Raw genomic sequence first — 21242 nt, 5'->3', positions numbered from 1 at the left:
TTCTCAGGATGATCAAACTCAACTGTCAGACCATTATCTGACTGTTGAGTACCCAAATTACCCAAGCTGGGCAGTAGGTTCTGCATCACATAAAAACTTCAGCAAAATTTTGCCTACTCTCTTTTGTAATTGCTTAATGCTTGGCCATGAATATTATTTTAGCAAACTGAAATGAATTGCAAATTTCTAGCAATAAACTGTAACAGATGTACTCCACTGGGTACAGCACCAGTTGGTTTAAAACATGGAACAAATGGTGGGGCAAGCCAAGGACGGAAGAATCCCCATATGTTTGCTCCTGTTGGAATTCTGCAGCAGGAGCATGGCTCCAAGAGCAACAGTTGCAGAAATCCAAAAGGACTACATAGCACAGCATGTCCCAGAATTAAATCTGAAATAAAACTGGCACAGAAAACACTAAATCACATATAAAATATAAAAATTGCTGGTATTTCCTCTACATAAATAATATACTACCTGCTTAAATCTTGGATTGCTGACCAAAGTGGCTGCTCTAGCTAGGGGTCCCTGGTGTTTAAGAACAACTCAGAAGTTAACTGCTTAAATGGGAAAATAATGTAAATGCTCTTGGGTCAGTTGAACTGTCTGAAGTGAAATTAGTGAGGGTGTTTTCTTCCTATTCATTTCAGTTCCCTGGTTGGCTTTTCACAGCTTATGGCTAGTCAGACATTTAGTAAAGTTAACAAATAAATTCAGATGGGTCACTCAGTAAGTGCAAAATTACTGAGAAGAGAAGAAAGTTCTAGAATAGATATTGCAAATAACAATGAATACACACAACTAAACAAAAAAAAAAAAAAGAAAACAAACAAAAAAAAAAAAAACCAAACACATGGATATGCAAGAATGGAAACCTGAGACCTCCAGTCTCTCAAACACACTGGTCATCCAAGCAGGGGAAGAGTTCATTGGTGAAGAGAATTATTTGAGCACCTGCAATCTTGCTTGTCTGAATCCCATGCTTATTCTGCCACATAAATTCTCATTCTTGACAGATGAGCTGTTGTTTGATATCTCCAGATGTTGAAAGGCCAAGACTCAAGCTCCCCCACAGTGGATGCAGGTGCATAATGCATCCCTTTTCAAAGTACTAAGAACTCTGGATTTCACATTAAGATGCTATTTGTACAGTAATGCAGAACCTATGAATTTTATCTTTACAGTTTTACATAACTGGCTCCATTTATTTCATTAATAGTAGATATAAATCCATTATCATTAATGGCTGCAAATCAGAATATAAGGATACTTTACTTCAGTAGAAATCCATTGTGGTACTCTGTTGATCAAGAAAGAGACAGAGCTATGGCTAAGGACACAGAAGTGAACTGAACCCATGTTGAGTTTGTGACTCTTGGTGCAGAAGCACAACACTGTGTTGAGTTAAAGCTGCAGCTCTGCACAGCACTGATGATTATGGGCACCACCAAAGTATTATATTTTCCTTCACTATTGCCATAGATTAATTTGAAGACTTCACTTCAGTAAAAAAGCCAAGGAGCCCATCTCTGTGGAATGCAACTCAAATATATTCTGCAGATGACTTGCTCAAGTATCATTACCTTAAGGAATTCCTTTAATAATTACCCATGACAATTATTTCTTTCAGGTCTTTTAAAAGACAACAATTATTAAAAGCTACAAAACACAGAAGAATGGTTCAATTTCAGAATACATCCCGTTCTAGAAAGGAACATATTTGTTATGTCTAATAGATATCGATTTAGGTTGCAAGTATCCTAAAATGCAATAAACTACTCATATGTAATGTGCATTGAGAATGACTAGCATGCATAAGTCATAGCTACAGTTTTTAAATTTTGAGAATTTATTGATAGATGGTTATGTTGATCTGTGCCAATAGCAACATAGCTTCTGAGATTAAACTTACCATAAGCCATTCATTAGATGTTTATTGCCTAGCTTCTACTTTAAATGGCATGATTAAGAAGTCTACACAAAAAATACTAGCTCTAATTTTCACTATCATTATTAATGAAAAGGCTGTAAAAGTTTTAAAACAGCGTGTTATATCACAGTGAGTAATTTATCAGGAATTTGAATTTATTTTACTCCAAGTAAGTGATTTCAAAGCAGTCATCCAGGACAGGATACACTCTCCAGCTGGGAGTCCTGTCTCTGATACAGCACTTTCAGGTAAATCAAGACAGGCTTGGCACATGCTCTGCAGTGATGCAACATAAATTTCTAAAGACATTTCATTTTGCTTTTAATTTCATTAAAAGCACTTTTTATTCTCATCTCATAAAGCCACTCTTTTCCTGAAATTGGAAGAAGCTATTTCAATTAAATGTGATTCTTAATTAAGTGCATGTTCTGCAAAATAAAATATAAAGTTATGGAATCACTTTTCTCATTGGGAATGCTCCAAAGCAGTGGGGACTGGGGGGCATGCAGCAGAGAGGGGATGTTGTTAAGAAAAAAGTAGGATTTAGAACAGAGGTGGGATGTGGGACTGCAGTAACTTTAAGACAGTCATCAAAAAGTCCTGTGAGTCTAGCAGCATGTTTGTAAATTATGTGAAATTAATTCAAATTTTGAAAGCTTTTCTTTAAAGCACTGTGGTGCGAAATATTTGGCTTTATATTTTTCTCCCCAAAAGTAACAACTTTAGCAAGGTGTCCTGCTTATGTGGACTCTATCTCTGATTCAAAACAATAAACTTGGAAAAATTCAATGGTTAAAGTTCACTCTTCTTCTGGAGAGCCTCCTACTGAAACCAATGAGTTGCACCAAGAATATTTAGTGCTCAGTAATCCTCATATTCATTACTGCTCATTCAAAGCTAGAATAAGGATCAGAAAACCTATCTTCAGGCTCTGTCACAGGTTGTGATATCAAAACTCTGTAAAATTCTAAAAAGACTAAGTAAATATTTGCTTGTTTCAAGGATTCTGTGGACTTCCTGTAGCTTGTTGAGAAAGTTTCCTAGGAACAGCCCCAAAACACCTCCTGAAGTTCACCACAAATCAATAGGTGTACTGTCACAGTGAAGATGTGGAAAATGCAACAGTTCACATGCAGACTGTGATCAGGAATAAAACAAGGTCCCATGTGTCAGTCTCCTTGTTTTAGCACACAGCTCATTTCCTTAGCCCAGCGCCTGCAGAACACTGGCTATATCCTGATTTAATCCTGTTGCTTCACAGAGCCCCCTCAGCTAAACACTTTTATATACATCAATTAAAATTCGGGAGTAGGCCAGGCATGCTAGGGAATGCATGTGGAGAGCAATTTAACCCACCCCATTCCATTAATCTACCCAATTTCCTTAAAAAGAGTTGTAATCTCCCTCACAGCAAGCAATATTAAATGTATTGCAAGATACATATGCTCACCAAGTGAACATAATGAGAACATATTTATTTTTTCTAAGAGTAATGAGCATACTAAACAATTAATTTCAAAGCTATGCAAGTGTTACTTCACTGACAGAAACAAATACCTGGGGCTTTTACACTAATATTTTCTAGTATATCTGAATATGAAACTAATGGTATAATTGCTCTTCAATCAAAGGCTAAAGAACTCAAACGTATTTGTTTTCATGAGATTAGATGAATCACAATAAGGAACTTTGTTGAAAAATCACATCAGTGTAGAAGATGACCAAGGCATGAATTCAAACCCAGCTGGAAAAAGACTCAACTTTCAATCACAAGACAAATTTCTTCTTTGAGCCACACAAGCTCATAGTTTCAAAATGGATCAAGAACTAAGGCCAATGGATGACCTAGTGATAAGCATGTGCTACCTGTGCGCTGCCATATACCTGTAACATAGCATTTCAGTGCTATATCTCCATCTTCACATTTCCCCATAAAACAAACTGCTGATAGCAGAATAAACACTTTTCTGATTTCTTGCACCCCTTGCAAAGCCTCTAAATCTTAGAGAATGACAATTTACCCTGTGACACCCTCATAGCATACTAGTATCCTAGAGGTGTAGTCCTAGATCCATTACTAGGTACTTAGATATTGGGATTTTCAATTTTACCACTACAGAATTTCATGGTCCTCAGATTTTCCCACAATATATAAATACTACATCTTAACAAAATGAGCAGTTTTCTAAATCACTCCCACAAAAGTCGGGAAAGTCTTACTCATGAATACATCTATGTTAACAAAAGTGTGTTAGACTTCATGCACTTTCTGTTACATAACAAAGTTAATGCATTACACATGAGCAAAGCAGCAAAATTACGCAGCCCTAAGCAGGGTTTACACAATCGTGCTGTAAACTTTAACTTTCAGATTGAGTGCTTGATTTCTCTAACTCAGCAATGCGTTTTTGTGCTAGGTATTACTGTAAATTCTAAAAGGTTTATTAAAATGAAACCCAAAAAGTGTTACTTGTTTCCCATAGATACCAACTACTCTCCTCTATGGGAAGGGCTCTGGGTGGTAAATTATGCTCTTGGAAACTCTGCATGCTACCTCCTTGACACAACTAATCTCTGCAGAAATGCATTGACCTCACAGGGAATACCAAAGCAAATACTCACCCTCCGGGCTTTACTGGAGTATCCAAGTAGTACCAGTATCAGTGAATTATTCATGCATTTAACACAAGCATATATAAATCAAAACCACACAGCCTAAAGCAGGCTTAAACTTCACCACAACACAGGATCATTTCTGAGGCTCCTCCAGGGACACTACTACTGTGTAACATGATCATCATTATAGTTTTTGCACTATAAAAAATACATCCAAAAATATTAGCCTTTACATACAAAATTCAGAGAAGACATAGCTGAGCACAGCTCTTGTCAATGTACTCAGCATTGAATTCACTATATGTATTCATTTGGCTGAATAAAACATTACTTAATTTACAGCCTTTAAAATGCAAGGTTTTGAATTTTTTTAAAGCTATCCCTCTACACACAGTTAATATTTTAGTAATTTTTCTCCCTAACTGGACATCAACTTTAATCATCCAACTAATTGGCAAAGTGCAAAAAAACCCAGAGCAACACACGTCACAGCCTTGATTCTTAGCTTCATGACTGCTGTTACTCTAGAAGTAAGCACATACATGGTCTCCAGTCTGCCATACCCACTACATTCAAAAGTCACATTTTTTCATCTTCCTAACAAAAACATCTTCCTCCCTTACAAATCAAAACTTAAAGCTTCAGAAAAATATTAGGTTTGCATCACAGGTATATCAGAACTTTTCCTTTTCCTCAGTGTAAAATTGATCTATGTCTCAAATGCTTGCACATTAAATTGCTCTCTTACATGAGGAATACAAATGTTATTTGATAAGAGCTCACTCACACAGTCATTTATTGAAAGGATCACTGCAAAAAGGATCATTATCACACATATACATTTACATCTCACTTCTATTTTTCTACAAGACAAACAGATCACAAGGCAAAGCAAGCTCAGTTGCCTTTGAAAATAAACTTTTTCAGAACCAATAAAAGGCTACTGTATCCCCATAATTGAATCTCTGAATTGGACCCTCAATTGTGAGTGTTTGCTTAAGCAAAACCCAAACCTGCATTAGAGACACGTCTGTTAATGACAAGCCAATGTTCTACTAACTTTTGATCAGAGGAGAGAAATTAGCAAAGTTAATACTGCTTAAGTTTAATCATTGGCAAAATCAGCGGAACTAATTTTAGCTGAGCAAAGCAATGTTCTGAAAACTTTGTTAAAAGGTGATTTTCAAAGTCTAATAAATGAACTTGAAACGCAAGGATGAGACTAAAAATATACATCCAAAAGATCTAGTACATTCAGTGCTTGAAACAAATGTGAACATTTGTATTTGTTCCAAGAACGTGCCAACTATATATCAGTACTGACTTTCTAAATCTGTTGCAACATGAAGAAGTAACAAGTAAACCTACCTTTTTGCAACTACTGTGCAAACTTCTTACAAAAATGTCAATAGCAACTGTTTAATACAATGGTAAAATGCAAAATTGACAATGGGACTATGGACTTTCTATTAACTTTGAGCATACACAAGAGCATCCTAATCAAAAAGGAAAAAAAATTAGAATGTAGAAATAAATGGAAATGTAAATGATTTGTTAATTGTGTCATATAAGCAATAGGTATATGTGAAGTCATATTATAAAATATTATTAAATGTCTGATAATTTAAAAAAAACCAAAACCACACCATATTTTCAAGCAACAAAGTCTGACAGCCCGTGCAAGAAAGGCAAGAAGAACCTGTTGCCGATTTCTCCTTTTTGTTTTAAAATGTCATTGTCTTCTTTTGCAGAAGCACACAGTGATGCTGACACCTCCAAGCAAAGAAACTTGGCACTCTGTAAGTATACAGGGACTCACATGCTAGAGATGAGAGTGGAACATATATTAGTAACAGGAAATATAGAAAATTCCTTGGAGTTCTTTACTCTTACAATTTTGATTTTCAAATCTTATGGACATTAAATACTGATGAATGTGTGGGGTGGAAGCAGAGGTGATACTCAAAATAAAATAATGAGATAAGGCTGCCCAATCTAGAAACATGCCAGCAAGCATTTGGATTCTGATCTATTATACTTTGTCTCATGCTTGTAGAGAAAACTTACTTTTAAATACTTATTAAAGATGTATGTATGTAGGAGCATTATTTTCTTATTCTTTTATTTATTAAGCAAAATTACACCTCTGCTGTGAGACCTCTGAACAGGGAAGAACTATTTTTATCATTTGTAAGGTTTTCTAAAATTACAGCAAAATATTTCTCCTATAAACATACTGTAATGATTCTAAGGCTGTGGATTTCAAACTGCATCAAAATCTAAGTATTGGACTTTAGAAAAAATAAAATTCCCATCTTGCTGGCAGGTCCAAGTTCTCTTTCCTAGAACAGAAGATACAAGACCACAATGCTATCATTCAATTAGGATGGAAGTATTAAAAACCATTTGTCTCAGAGCAGCATCCCTTTGTTTGCTGTTTGTTATGAGCAGGAGCACATACTGCAGAGCAACAGGGAGAGCTGTAACAGAAGTAACATTTTTTAGAAATTAAATAAAGGAAAGGCACCCAGATTACTCTTCTGTAAGTACCCTCTTCCTGCACTTCTGTGCCTGACAGCTTCAGAAATGTGGATTTAATCTTTACTTCATGGAATCATAGAATGGTTTGTGTTGGAAGGGACCTTGAAGCTCATTCAGTTCCAATCCCCGTGATGGGCAGGGGAACCTTCTACTACACCAGATTGCTCAAACCTGGCCTCAAACACTGCCAGGGATGAGGCACCCACAACTTCTCTGGGTAACCTGTTCAGTGCTTTACCATAGAGACTGAAATATTATCGTTTATGACTTAAACATTTTCATGAAAGACTTTTGCCTATTACAGCAGAACTGTGTTACAAAAGCTAAAGAGATCACCAGCACAGACTGAATAGGCCTCTGAGAGGCCCTGGACCTTCACCGATGAAGATAAGATAAAGTAACAAGTCAGGGATGGGTACACTCACAAAGTACAAGCCTAATGGGGTGGAGATGATAGCCCCAGGGCTATCAGCTGCCAGGCTGGAACAAACCCTGGCACCAAAGGGTGGAGGGAGAGAGGCTTTGGGTGTGTCTTGGAAAGGCCTCTGGTGAGAGGCAGCGACCACCCATCCTCCCGTGGGCAGAGAAGCTCAGCTAAGGGGCCCTTCACCCCAGGAAAAGGCTATGCACAGCAAAGGGGCTGACATGGCCCATCAAAGGCCCCCCAGAGGGGTCCCCAGACCCTGCACCAGAGCACTGCAGCATGATGCAACAGACCCCCCCCCCGCTGCAAGGGACAGTGTCAAACTGGCCCCCTGCAAGGGAGGCACGTGGGCACTCCCACCTGGCCCACAGCATGTATTAATCCAGGGAATTCCACACTCTTCAGCATGTGGCATGAGGCAGGGGACTCTCACCACCAGGTGGAGGGGAGCAACAAGACATGACTGGGACCTTCGGATGAGTGATACGCTTCCACCTAACCCCAGTCACTCTCTCCCTGTCTCCCCAACCCCCACACACACTTTTCTTTCTTTCTTTCCTCTTTGGCTCTTCTACTATTAAATAAAACATACCAATTTTTTCGCACCAACATCTAACCTCATTTGGTTCTAGTCTAATTTTTGGGTATATTTTGAACATTCTAAGTTCTTTCTGGTTTATACACAGAGACAGCTTTCTTTGCCTTTCTGGGTTTAAACTGAATGCTAACACCCTCACAGTATAGAGTTTCTTCCTAATACCTCATCTAAACCGATTCTTTCAGTTAAAGCTAATCCACCTTGGCACACCACAACATGTCCTTGTTAAAAAAAGTCCCTCTCCAGCTTTCTTGTAGGCCCTCTTCAGGTACCAGAAGGCTGCTCTAAGGTCTCTCTTGAGCCTTCTCTTCTGAAAACCCAACTCTCTCAGCCCATCTTCAGAGGAGATGTATTCCAGCCCCGTGACCATTTTTCTGGCTCTCCTCTGGACTCACTCTAAAAAGTCCACATCTTCTTTACGTTGGGGACCTCAGAGCTGGGTGCAGTACTCTAGCTGGAGGTCTTACAAGGGCAGAGTAGAGTGGAAGAATCACCTCCTTCAACCTGCTGGCCACATTTCTTTTGATGCAGCTCAGGATATAGTTGAGCCCTGTTGCCAAGTCACACTGAGCTCTTTCCACTCAACTTCAGGTCAGCTCTTCTTTTAGCTATTGTTTGCTCCCTTTTCCTGAGTCAGGGCCAATATTCACAGACATGGAAGCTTTGTAAGTAAGGGCAGGTGACTAACTCCAGGAGTGGAAGTTGCACAGCCAATTAAGCTTCTTCTTACAGCACCTGAGAAGGGGATTCACAGCTGCCAGTATGCCAAGCAGGACTCCTTAGATGACTCTGACAAAACACCACAGAGACAGGAGGTACACAACCACAAGTTGTTCTCTCTTACCCTCCTGGACTTATACACCAGCCTCTAGGATGATGGCTCTCAGCCTGAAACTCTACCTAAGTTTAAATACTTATCTGTACTCAAATACATGAGTTCCCAGCTTCCATTTGAAATATGGAAAAAATTGGGGAAGTGTCACAAATAGTTACAAGAACAGACACTTTGGTAAAATAGTCTAATCATTACTGGAGTCACCCCTGGAACAAGAAGGCCTCCATCCCCATGTTCCTGATCTGTCCTGCACAGGACGGAAGAAAAACCTGGATGATAAGTTGAACTGATTTGCTGTTCAGCTAAGATTACAAAAGCAAATCAGAGAACATTACAAGAATCCTGATCCAGCACTGTGCAACTCTAAAGACTTTTTATGTATTTTTCACTAAGAGCTCACTGATTAAGTGCATAAAGAACACTATACTGGGAGTTAAAAACTATCTAACTTTGTTTTTTTGCTAAATACTTCTTGGGGTTCCTAAATCAATTCATCTTATCTCCTCACCTAGTGCCATGATTTAGCCGCATGCAAGCTATTCTGCTTCACTGAAGAACCAGTTCTTATTCTACTGTCTTCCAGAATCTCTTTCTTATCATACCCTATCCTAACAAAAGCGTACTGGCCCTTCAGCTTAGTATTGGTTACTGCTGACTACTGAAACTTTACTCACACTATAGATACTTTCAGAAGAGATAATATTTTCATTTTTTTCTGTTCTGTATTCATTTTATTTCTACATTTCATCACCAGCATTCTAGAACAGCTTCTGTTGTGGTTATCTTCTAGGTTTTTTTTTCTCCCAACTCTTTTGTCACTATCTCACTTCCATCTGTTTTGAAAAGCTATGTTCATGCTTACTAAAATCTTTCAAATTTTGCATTTCGATTGGAACTGAAAAAAGGGCAATAACAAACACAACTTTAAAACAGAAACAGAGTTAAGTCTGGGAACCACTTTTAGTCTCCCATCTTGTGCTCCTGTAGCATACACACACATCCCCACACAAGCGTGTGCATAACTTTGCACAAGCCTACTTTGTCCCTCAGATGCTGCAGTCTGTTGAAATTAACAGAGAGGTTCATCTTAGCACTGATGAACAGATTTGCTAAGGCTAAAATTAGATCTCGTATTCACCCGTATCATATTCCAAAATGTTACACTACACGTGATCCTTTGAGCACAGATGCTCACACCAATTACTGATAACAATCCATAAGAGTTAGTATACAGACCTAACTAGACACACCAAGAAGGACAGCAGGCTCTAATTTCATCAATAGAAAACCAAGGAAATCTGGTACTCTTTTCCATTTTTGCCCTGAGCAGTAAATCAGCAGTATTCTTCAATACTGATTTAATTTACAATTAAGATTTTTCCTTAATATGATGGCTACACTCTATCTCACAAACCCAATTTTTAACCTTAAAATGTGACATAATATGAAAACTGCTGACACAAATAATTGACTGCTTTATTATAAATAGAATACTTGAAGTTATTTTTAAAATGCTTCATAAATCCACATTAAGTCTACTTTATTGATTTTAGAAAAGTTCATTTTATTTTCATAGTCATAGTCCATGATTTGTGCACTTAAGAAAAAACACGTTTTTCAGTTTTAACTGTCATTGAAATATCTTTCATTTCAAAGATATCAAGAAATTATCACTATTCACTTTCAATACAAAGCCTCTTACACTTCAGCTGTCATTTTCAAAAAATCATACTGAAAATAGTGTTTCTAAGCAGAGTTCAGTTGCAGTGTAATAAGTAATAATTTCATCAATTAGCAGTATTCAGCATCCACTGAGAGTTCTCTCACTATTATTTTATTCATAGAGTCCTTTGTGGAAGTAGCATACTAAAAAGATCCATTTATCCTTCAAGGTTTTTCATAAATGTGTCATACATCTTAGAAAACAATTGGTTATTATTCTCGCTCAATCTAAATAACTATAATAACTTCCAGGTGTAAAACCTCCCTTTATGCTTCCAATCTTCTTTGCTCCCATTATGGTTCTACATTTTTAATAACTTATTCTAACATTTCTACCTACTTTCACAAATGAATTCTGGAGTTTTGCATGGATGCTAGACATGCCTGGATGGAAGGGTAGTCAGTGCATTGTTAAGAGCAGAATAGAGTTGGGTTTCATAGAATGCCCTTCACAATCAGTGAAAACCCAAGCATTTCATAATGAGCAAGATGCTAGTATAGATGCTAACAGTGCCACGGCTGGACAGGAAAATGCTGTGATTCTTAAACTCAGCAATAGTCTGCTTTCAGTGTACATTTTATTTCTCCTTCCCTGTAGATCCCTCCACATATTTATTAGCATTTTTTCCTCTCTCAGAAGCTCTTCCTGCCTTCTGTCCTTTCATCACAGGAGTGCAAAGGGCTCCCTTCAGAGCACAGTATTCTCATTCCTTAATTGACTGACAGAGATGCAATTGGGCAGCACGAGGACCTCTCTCAATGCTGTGCAGACAGCCCTGCACAGAGTGCACAGTGCAACAAAACATCCCTGCCTTAGGAGACATGCACAGCAGCCTGCTTCATTCTCTCCACATTGGCCAAATGCTTTGTTGACTGAGAAAAAACCCAGCCAGGAAAGTTCATTCCAATGGACGTTCCAATTTAAATAAGGCCTCTCAGAGCACAGTCAACAAAATCACACCAAAAACCAAGGCAAACATGCAGCAATATACTAATAAATAAACTAGGTTTCACAACAACTACTTTGCAAATGGAGTGGAGTCCAATCTCCATGATAAATACAAGCCTAATGACATTGAATGTGTGACTAATACTTGAAAGAAGAGTGTCCTTAGGAAGAACACATTAACTAAAATCAAACCTTCCATTTTTCCACCTTCTACAGTCTCAAAGGGGTGTGCACAGGTACCTCTATAAAAAAAAACCACACACATACACACACCAACAAGACATGTAAATCAGACAGGTTGGCTGCCTGGACACTTTGCTCCTTAATTACATATATAATTGTTTTTGAACCTGAAATTAAAATGTCAGAAGGCACCATGATTGCCTTTAACTGATGACTAGCATCCCATCTAAATGGAAATATTTAGATTCATCACCTAGATACCTTTTTAATTTGCTTTCAAATAGAGTCACAGGCAAGCATGTCTGCCTTCTCCCATTTGCACTGTTGGTGTCAAGTTGAACTGGAAAGGCCAACCATTTCAATGAACTAAAATAAACGTAATTTTAAGGTCAAGTCACTTGTAACACTTCAGGCAGCAAATGTCATACTGAAAATAAAATTGAACCTTGGCTTGAGCAGAGATGAAAGGTTTGGCATTTCAAGGACTTCATTGTGTTTATCACTTTAAATCTACAAATTAAATACCAACATCACATACATTAATATTTATCAAACTAAGAATGCTTTCTGAAATGATATCTTTAAATATTGGAAGCATTATTAAAAACAAAATACTCCTATAGGTGGGCTTACTCTTAATTCAAATGTCTCTGCAACACCTAAAACCACTTAAAATTCTGCACTGGTTTAGGAAGGCAGCTATGACTACAGTAAGAACCCAGATGTTTCACAGGAAGGTCTAAGTATTTTGACAGAGGAAATAAGTGAAATTGCCAAACTCACACCATAGCATAAGAATCACAGAATCACTAGGTTGGAAGAGACCTTCAAGATCATTGAGTCCCATGCCCTAATAGACCCATGCCCTAACACTTCAACTAAACCATGGCACCAAGTGCCACATCCAATCTTTTTTTAAACACATCCAGGGATGGTGACTCCATCACCTCCCTGGGCAGACCATTACAGTACTTTATCACTCTTTCTGTGAAAAACTTTTTCCTAATATCCAACCTATATTTCCCACATGCTCAACACATGCTGCCAGCTTAGTGTCATCCACAAACTTACTAATGAAAGACTCAATCCTCTCATCCATGTAATCAATAAAGATATTGAACAGAGCTGGCCCCACCACAGACCCCTGAGGGACACCACTGGTGACTGGCCCCAGCTGGATGCAGCACCATTCACCACCACCCTCTGGGTCCAGCCATCCAGCCAGTTCCTAACCCAGCACAGAGTGCTCCTGTCCAAGCCATGGGCTGCCAGCTTTTCCAGGACAGTGCTGTGGGAGACAGTGTCAAAGGCCCTTGCTGAAGTCCAAACAGACAACATCCACAGCCTTCCCTGCATCCACCAGGAAGGTCACCTGGCCATAAAAGGAGATCAGGTTGGTCAAACCCAGCCTACCTCTCCTGAACCTATGCTGGGTCCAATACCCTGGCCATCCTGTAAGTGCTGTGTGATGACACTCACTATAAACTGTTCCATCACCTTACTGGGTACTGAGGTCAGGCTGACTGGCCTATAATTACCAGGATCCTCCTTCCCACCCTGTTTGTGAATGGGTGTCACATTGGCCAGCTTCCAGTCATCTGGAATCTCCCCAGGGAGCCAGGACTATTGGCAAATGATGGAGAGTGGCTTTGCAAGCTCATCTGCCAGCTCCCTCATCACCCTGGGATGGATCCCATCTGGTCCCATAGATTTATGAACATCCAAGCAGCTCAGCATTTCTCTGACTGCCTCCTCCTGGATAACAGGGGGACCATTCTGCTCCCTGACACCATCTACCAGCCCAGGAGGACAGCTGTCCTGAGGACAAGCCATCTTCCCACTAAAGGCTGAGGCAAAGAAGTGTTAAGCACTTCCGCTGCCTTCTTATCTGCAATTACTAAGTTCCCTCCCACAACCAGTAGAGAACAAAGTTTGGCCTCACCCTTCCTTTTGCCATTAATACATTTATGAAACTATTTTTTATTATCCTTTATAAAAGTTGCCAAATTAAGTAAGAACTGAGCTTTGGCTTCCCTCATTTTTTCCTACATGCCCTAGCAACCCCCTTCCTGAGACACCTGACCCTCCTTCAGAACAAGGATGTTGAAAAAGTAGATTATTTCACTTGTGATTTATGATTTGGATAATATTAAGAAAAAATTCCTTTACATATCTTGATATAAACACTCCTCAAACTTACATGCTTTGTCATTTCCTCCTCACTGCATCTTCTAATTTCTGCTGCTAGTGCTGTTTTTTCTACTCCTACTTGTATCTTACATTCTTTGCCCTATGCAAGAGCAAAAAAAAATTGGAATCTTTATTATAGTTGTAAGAGTCTATGAACAGAAAAAAAGCAATTTAAAGTATAGACCCAGTCTGAATCACCTGTTATTTCATAAAAGAATACACCTGGCCAACTGAAAGGCAAAATGTTCTAATTTCAAAAAAGCATTATTATGAGAAGAAAACTGAAGAATTTAGTTCAATTCTCCCACTTACTACTTTAGCTGCCTTCTTCCCCAATCACAATTTGACCTGGATATTTTATAAATTTATATTTTGAATTATGGCATTGCATACTGCATTACGGAACTGCATAAAGACCAAGAGGGCAAAATGCCCCCCAAGATCTGTGTAGCCAGTCTCTGTTGGCAGGTTTCACAAACTGATGCTCTGCACATGTAGGGATGCCAGAGATTTATGCTGTGCTGATTTGCAAGAATTCTGCCCTTAGTATAAAAATGACAGCAAATGCAACTGAAAAGACTTTGAAAAACATGCCCACACAAACACCACCCTCTGAGCTTCTGATAAGGCATTTATGGCCAAAGGTGCCTAATCCCAAATGTTTGATTTCTTTGCCAAATCACATACTTGCCGAAGTCTCATATAAAGGCACAAATCCTGCTCTTCTCAAAGGCGGCAGCACAGGGCAGGGAGCAGAGTGTGTAACACTGTACTGATGAAATAAAAAAAGGAATAGAAATCATATGCTAATAAGAGGAGGGAGGTTGCCAGGCAACCAGGGAGGGAGAGAAAGCAGTTTTTGATTTGAACTCGGTGCTGTCAAAGGGTTAGCATAGCCAGAACAAACAGGACACATTCAATCCAGCTTGTCTGCAGCCACCAGGAATTTCATCTTTTCTCAATATTTTAACTAGAAGTGTGCTCCCAACTCAGTACCAGTTACTTTCGTGTTCCCTGAGTCATTTTACTGACACTGGCAAAATGGTATAGGATAGGATGGACAGTAGAATTTTTCAAAGTGTTAATTTGAAAAGCAGCAGCTTGTGTCTTTGGGTAGCACAAACTGCACCACACATGTACACTGGCCAACAGGATGGAGAGAGCCAAGCAATCTTGGGTCCAAGCAAATACCAGCCCATCAGACGCAGCCACACCCCTCTGGGCTGCACTGAAAACTGGGCAAGTCCTGCCCTGCTGCTAAAATTGCACTCTTCCAAATGCATCTCAATTGCCTGCCCTGCAGTGCTGCACTCTTGTCACAGCAGATCGGCAAAATCCTGCCTCACGGATATCAGCTTTCTATATCAGCATGTAATTACACTTTCTTAAAAGATGTGACACTAAGCAGAGGGAAGAATAAAATTCCAGTTTGGTCTACAACATAAAATCATCACAAAATTCATTTCTGTAACTAAAATAAAATCAATTTCAGTTCCTTCTTGTTTTCAGAGTTGCTAACTGCAGATTAATTGTAAATCTCAGCCATGAGAAGGGTGAGAATAGCAGTTCTTACATGAAAGACCTCACAAAAAGAGTAAAAATTTAAAGGATGGGGGAAAAATGGGAGTTTAATTTGAAAGTAACATTAAAACACAAAGGTTGAAGAAAAATGAAATGCACAAGTTTTGAAAAGGGATTTTTTTTTCCCCGACATAATTATTTGGAGGGCTTGACTGCTACAGACTGGCAGACTATCAACAGTAGAGGCAAGACCATACATAATTCCTTGAGCATCAACAGGATTTGCATATAAAACATGAAAAGAAAAAATGTTTCACACAGAAGACTTTCCTTCCTACTTGCCAGATCAAATTTTAACCTGATGAGTAAATCATTGTTCAATTCTCTAAGACCGACATGATAATTGTGGTCTACAATCTTCCACAAGGTCTAAGCAATCATGCTATAATTGCTGTTCCACTCAGCTAAGAGTTTATTACAATAAAACCACTAAAACAATGAAAAGGCTTGAGAAATTCGTTAGGCAAAACCAGCAAAGTTTTGTTTTCTCACTGACTGCTTGTGAAATGACCCTAGGAAGACACAGCCGTCAATCTGGAACAGCCATCTGATCATCACAACAAGCTATAAAGCAGTAGCATAAAAACATTCTACATATTAAAGCTTCATTATGGAACTTCAAAAAACTAGCAGGTATTTACAACAGAGAGAGATACTGTAATAAGTGGGGCTTTTAAAATAAAAGTTTAGCCTAGATCAAAGAAAGCTAGCTTCAGTTATTTATTCACATGACCTTTGCCTAACAACTTTGTGAGCCATGCTGACTAGTAGAGTTCCCCTGCTATCATGCTGGAGGTTTCCTGTTTTTTACAGTATTCTTTATTTTTCAATCTTTGCCCTGCTTCCCACTGTGAGCACACCAAGCCTAGCCCTCAGACATACCTTTCTACCTGCAACTTTTTCCACTGTTCTTGTCCATTTGCATTGGGAGAAAAATAAATGTGAAACTTGCCAACCTTCCTGTCCTTGCCCATGCTCGGTAACAGCTACTAAGTATATCCCAGGCAATGAAGAACTGCCACCGCTATCAAACCTGCTGCTTAAAACACTGTGGAATTTGCAGGCTGTACAATAATGCTTTCCCAAGACTTAGGAGCACTTCCCAAGTGACCCTTCCATGCAGCAGGAAACATGGCACAAGGGACTCTGCTCCCCGGCTGACTCTGGAACCAGCTGCAGGCCTTGAGTGCAGATGTGCTGTCTGTACCATCAGTGAGCTGCTCAAACAGCCCATAGCCTCACCCCACATTCATTAGGACATTCAGACAGCAGTGTAGAACTTGCTGCTGAAGGTACTCAAAATGAACAAACATGCTGCCTACTGAGCATTGAGGAACTCCTGGAGCCTCTTGTGTCCTCACTAAGGTCAGCAGCCAATGGACACATTAAGAAACAATTTCTCAGAACCCTGAAGTAACACCAAAGAAATACGTGGATGAATTATATAACTTTTGAAATTAAAATACATTATATAAGAGCCATTTATACTTTCTGAAGCTAAATGAAGAGAAAGCATAACATCGTTATAGTTCATTGTCCATTGAACATTGTTCATTGCATTTTAAGTGAAAGTGACACAAATTTACCCTGATAATACACAATTCCCTGATTGCAATTTCAGAGCATGGCTCTAGCCCTTTGCACCTTTCACTTTATTCTCACAAGTCAAGGTTCAGTGTTGGGGTGGAAACAGCTGTGACAGCATTCTAGGTACCCAGCTGCTGGTCTAGCAGGAAATTACCCACTCATCAACACCCAATTCCCCTTTAAACCTACACACACGATTCAGAAGGAAGGACAGATCTGTGAAGTGCCAACAGACTGCCTACCTACTGCAAGAACAATACTGCTGTTTCGTACTAACTTGTGTTGGGGGGCTGGTTTTCGTTTTCTCTGAATGTTTCAGATTTGTGACAACAGTGTGGCAAAGTGTCCCCACTCTGCTGAGAAGAAGCCCCTTCCAAAAAAGTGGGAGACCTACTCTTCTCCCCAGATTGTAGTCTGGGGGGCAGAGAGCTGGAAAGTATCCACAACCCAAACATCACCGAGTAAAGAGGAGAGACTGCAGAGCAACACTGGAATGCAGTCAGGAAAACACAGGGTGCAGAGAACAATGCTAAACTATGTCAGTCAAGATCCTGTTCTATTCATTTTGCAATTCATTAATTTCTGAATACTTGATTTCACAACTTTAATTCTTCAAAGAATCCTGAAGATTGCAATAGATGTAATTATATATGGTTTACACATAGTGATAGTCAGGAATCAGGTGAAACAAAAGAGAAGACAAAAGAATGGAAGACTTTCCTTCCCAGAGTATCATTGGGAAGTTCACATGAAGTCTGTAAACACTCTCTGGAGCTCAAATGTACATTTAACAGTTTCACATTATATGTTAGAAAGGAAATGCTGCCCTCATAGTGTAGATTTCAAAAGTTCTTGTAAAGATTTAGAGAGATAATAAACAAAAACCCAAGGCAAGTCCTTATACCATAAATCCAAGGTAGGTACTTTCACATGGAGCTATTTTTAAACAAGCTTTCTTTTCCTTTTGCTTAGAGTATCAGTGTCCAAGGAATATTAGCAGCACACTTTGATAGTTGACTTTATTTTTAAAAAGGCAATGTTTGGGGTTTGTGGAGTTGCTGGTAGTTGAGGGGAGAGTTGTTGTTTTGTTTTGGTATTTTGGGTGTTATTTTTGTTTTAGTGTTAAAAAAAATCAAATTGGAGAAAAGCATATAAATCACAACAAAAAGCATTTAAATCACAACACGCCTAGTCTTCCACAATTTGGAAGGCAGGTTTTAGAAAAAACAACTCTCTATGTAATTTATTCATTTTCTTTAGTTAGGTCCAGAGACTGAAGCTGCTGGCTAAGCCAAGCAAGAGGGACAAGATTCCTCAGGGACAGTTTCCTGGAAGTTTTCTTTTGTAAAATAACTTGGAGAATCATCCGTGATTTTAGCTAATTCTAGCACAGATTCTTGCCTCTTCTTTAACCAATGACATGTCTTTTTATCCAGCCTTAACTATTGAAATACATTGTAAAGTAGCACCAGGACTTAAGAGATCATTTTTAATATTTTAGTATAGAAATTTGAGATACTAACCATTGAGACAAATGTCATCATCATTTATACTGTAGCCAAGAAAGTGACCAAAATATTCAAGTTGTGCTGCCAGTGGTCACATTGATAGACTCCTCCACTCAACAAACAAATTACTGAAAATATTTATCTACAATGATAGGATTAGCTAGCAGGCACTGTCCCTACTTCAAAGACAAAGATAAAACACATTTTTTGAAAATGCAGTACTTCTTCCCCCCAAAAAATAAAGTCCTATGCTACAATGCTGCAATTAGATTATCAGTAATTATTGATACACTCATCTGTGAGACAAACCATACAATGACTAAATTTATTCGAATAGATGGGGGAAGGACAGGACAATACATTTGGTTAGAAGGAGACTGCATTGATTTCCTTGCTAGTTTAAAGGACTGCTGAAAACAAATATACAGTAAGATACTGACCAAAGTTTGTATCTGAAACCTCAGAGTAAAGTAAACACCAGCCTTTTAAAAATCCATCAACTCATCTCGTAAACCATGTACTACTGCATACTACTACCAACACAGGATCCTATCATAACATTGTTCTTTCAATCTGAGTAATAAGTATCTAGAAATGCAAAACAATGCTATACAAAAAATATTTTGCATTAAAAATTTAAGGAAAGTACTCAAAAACCCAAACAACTAAAATCAAAACTTTATCATAGAAAAATGAACTTTAACATTTGAAGAAAAATCCAAGACTGGCTGCTCTGAAAACACTGAGCTGGTAAGAGACAGTGACGATTTCATACCACAGTGTCTCCCTAATTGCCAGGAAGACTTCTGTGATAGTTCATTCTTCCTATCTATTCCATGCTTCAGTTTTATCAGAGTATCTGTAAGATCATTTCTGGACATTAGTCATGGTTTAAACAGCAGCTCAGCTAGGAAATGGACTGGACACAAAAACTCAATACAAGAACTAATGATAAAATTCAGTCACAACTGACGTAGAGATGTGTTCAAGTTTTTGCTGTGCGTATTTGTGTATTACGTCTGGGCCTCAATGATCTGCAACAGCCCAAACTAAACTTAACATTTTACACTTCAAGGTATACAACAACAAAAAGTTGTGTCAGGCTAGAACAAGACTATTAACCACAAGTTCATTTATTATTGCTTTTGTTTTACTAGACTCTTCACAAAGAGCTGAAGTTTACAGCCAAACGTGAGGTTCTGGGAAAGGTAGGAAAATGCTACCTTGAAGTCCAACCTTGCAACCTGGCTAACACCAGCGGGAGCTCACCACGTGTGCCAGGGCACCAGCCTTGGTCACACCCCACCTCAGCTCCGCCTTTCCAAGGGCACGTCCGGACCCTCCTTCCAGCGACCTGCAGCAAGGAATGTCACGAAAAACCTCAAGTGCCACAGGTGAGAACCCCTCTTGCAGCGAGGCTACTAGCCCGGCCCTCCTGCACAGCCTCCCATGCAATTGTTTTGGTCCGAGCAGACCGGGTGCAGTCCGTGAGCGCAGCTGGACCCGTGACAAGGACAGCGAGGAGCCGGGTCCCGCACAGCTCCTCTGGCCCACAGCCAGCCAAGGGACGCTGAGCCCGAGGCCATCGGCCACGGACCTTGAGACCGTCCAGGGCTCACCAGGTCACGAACCCCGAGCAGCCCCGCCCCTCAAGAACCATGCCAGAGCCGGGAGCCCGACCTGCCCCGGAGACGGGGCTCGGCCACATCCTGCCCTCGAGTTCACCGGGGAGTGACAGAAGGCGGCGAGCAGAGGGGAGGCGGCGGGCGCCGCCCCCTCACGGCCCCCGGCCGGGCGCCGGCCGCGCTCGCCGTGCCGAGGACGGGGGCACGACTGGAGCGGTGCGCCCGGCGCTGCCCCGACAGCCCCTGACCGCCGGGGCTGCGGCTGCCCGGGCAGCAGGACAGCCCCAGGGGCCGGTGCCGGGGCTGGTCGGCACGGCGCGGCACAGCACGGAAAGGGGCGGCGGGACGAGGCTCCGGGCACAGCCGGCAGGCAGCGGCGAGGGACTTCCTAACGCCGCCAAACTTTATCGGGCGCCGGCGCCGCCGGACACAGCCCCCTCCCCGCTAATGACAGCCGCACGTCCCGGCAGGGCGAGTGGGTACCTCAATGTCCACCGGGTCCCGGCTCAGCACACGAGCCATGGTGTCCGCACCGCCTTCCCCCAGCTCCCCGCAGTCCCGGAGTGGAAGGGAGCGGAGAGCGGGAAGAGGCGGAGCCGGCAGCCCGGGCAGCAACGCCCAGGTGGGCGGGCGCCCCCGCGCCGGGCCGGGGCCGCCCCGCCGGGCAGGGCAGGTGTCCCGCGGGGCGGCAGCGCTCCGAGCCGCGCGCCCCGGGCCTGCGGCAATGGCCACCGAGCGGCGGGGACGCGGCTCGGCAGCAGCGCTGCTCGGGGCTCCCCGCACACCGCCCCGCCGGGAACGGCCCGGGGCCGCGCCCCGCCGCTGCGCCCTCCGCACGGTCCCTGTGCCTCGCCCCATGCGCGCACCCGGCCTCCTGCGGCCCTGCCCCTCTCATCCCTGGTGGTGGCCGAGAAACTGCACGGGAAGGACCAAACGCCGCCCTGGCTGTGTTT

At 40.9% G+C, this 21242-nt stretch overlaps 1 protein-coding gene across 3 annotated transcripts in view; it reads right to left on the bottom strand.

Annotated features, from left to right (window-relative positions):
* The window catches only part of DPYD (dihydropyrimidine dehydrogenase), a 332287-nt gene extending 311432 nt beyond the window's left edge, over nucleotides 1–20855 (bottom strand). For 2 of the 3 annotated variants that reach the window (XR_004980615.2, XM_036387649.2), the window contains exon 1: nucleotides 20773–20855. Coding sequence is in view for 2 of the 3 variants with exons in the window: in XM_036387649.2 (XP_036243542.1) it covers nucleotides 20773–20811 (39 nt within the window). In the remaining variant the exon portion in view is untranslated. Of the gene's footprint in view, nucleotides 1–14675; nucleotides 14743–20772 lie in introns of those variants that run through there. The other variant, XM_036387650.1, reaches the window with a different exon arrangement.
* Nucleotides 20856–21242: the final 387 nt, after the last annotated feature.

The sequence above is a fragment of the Molothrus ater genome, chromosome 9 (genome assembly GCF_012460135.2).
Source record: "Molothrus ater isolate BHLD 08-10-18 breed brown headed cowbird chromosome 9, BPBGC_Mater_1.1, whole genome shotgun sequence".
NCBI classification, from domain to species: Eukaryota; Metazoa; Chordata; class Aves; order Passeriformes; family Icteridae; genus Molothrus; species Molothrus ater.
This window is presented reverse-complemented; position numbering and strand designations above follow the sequence as displayed.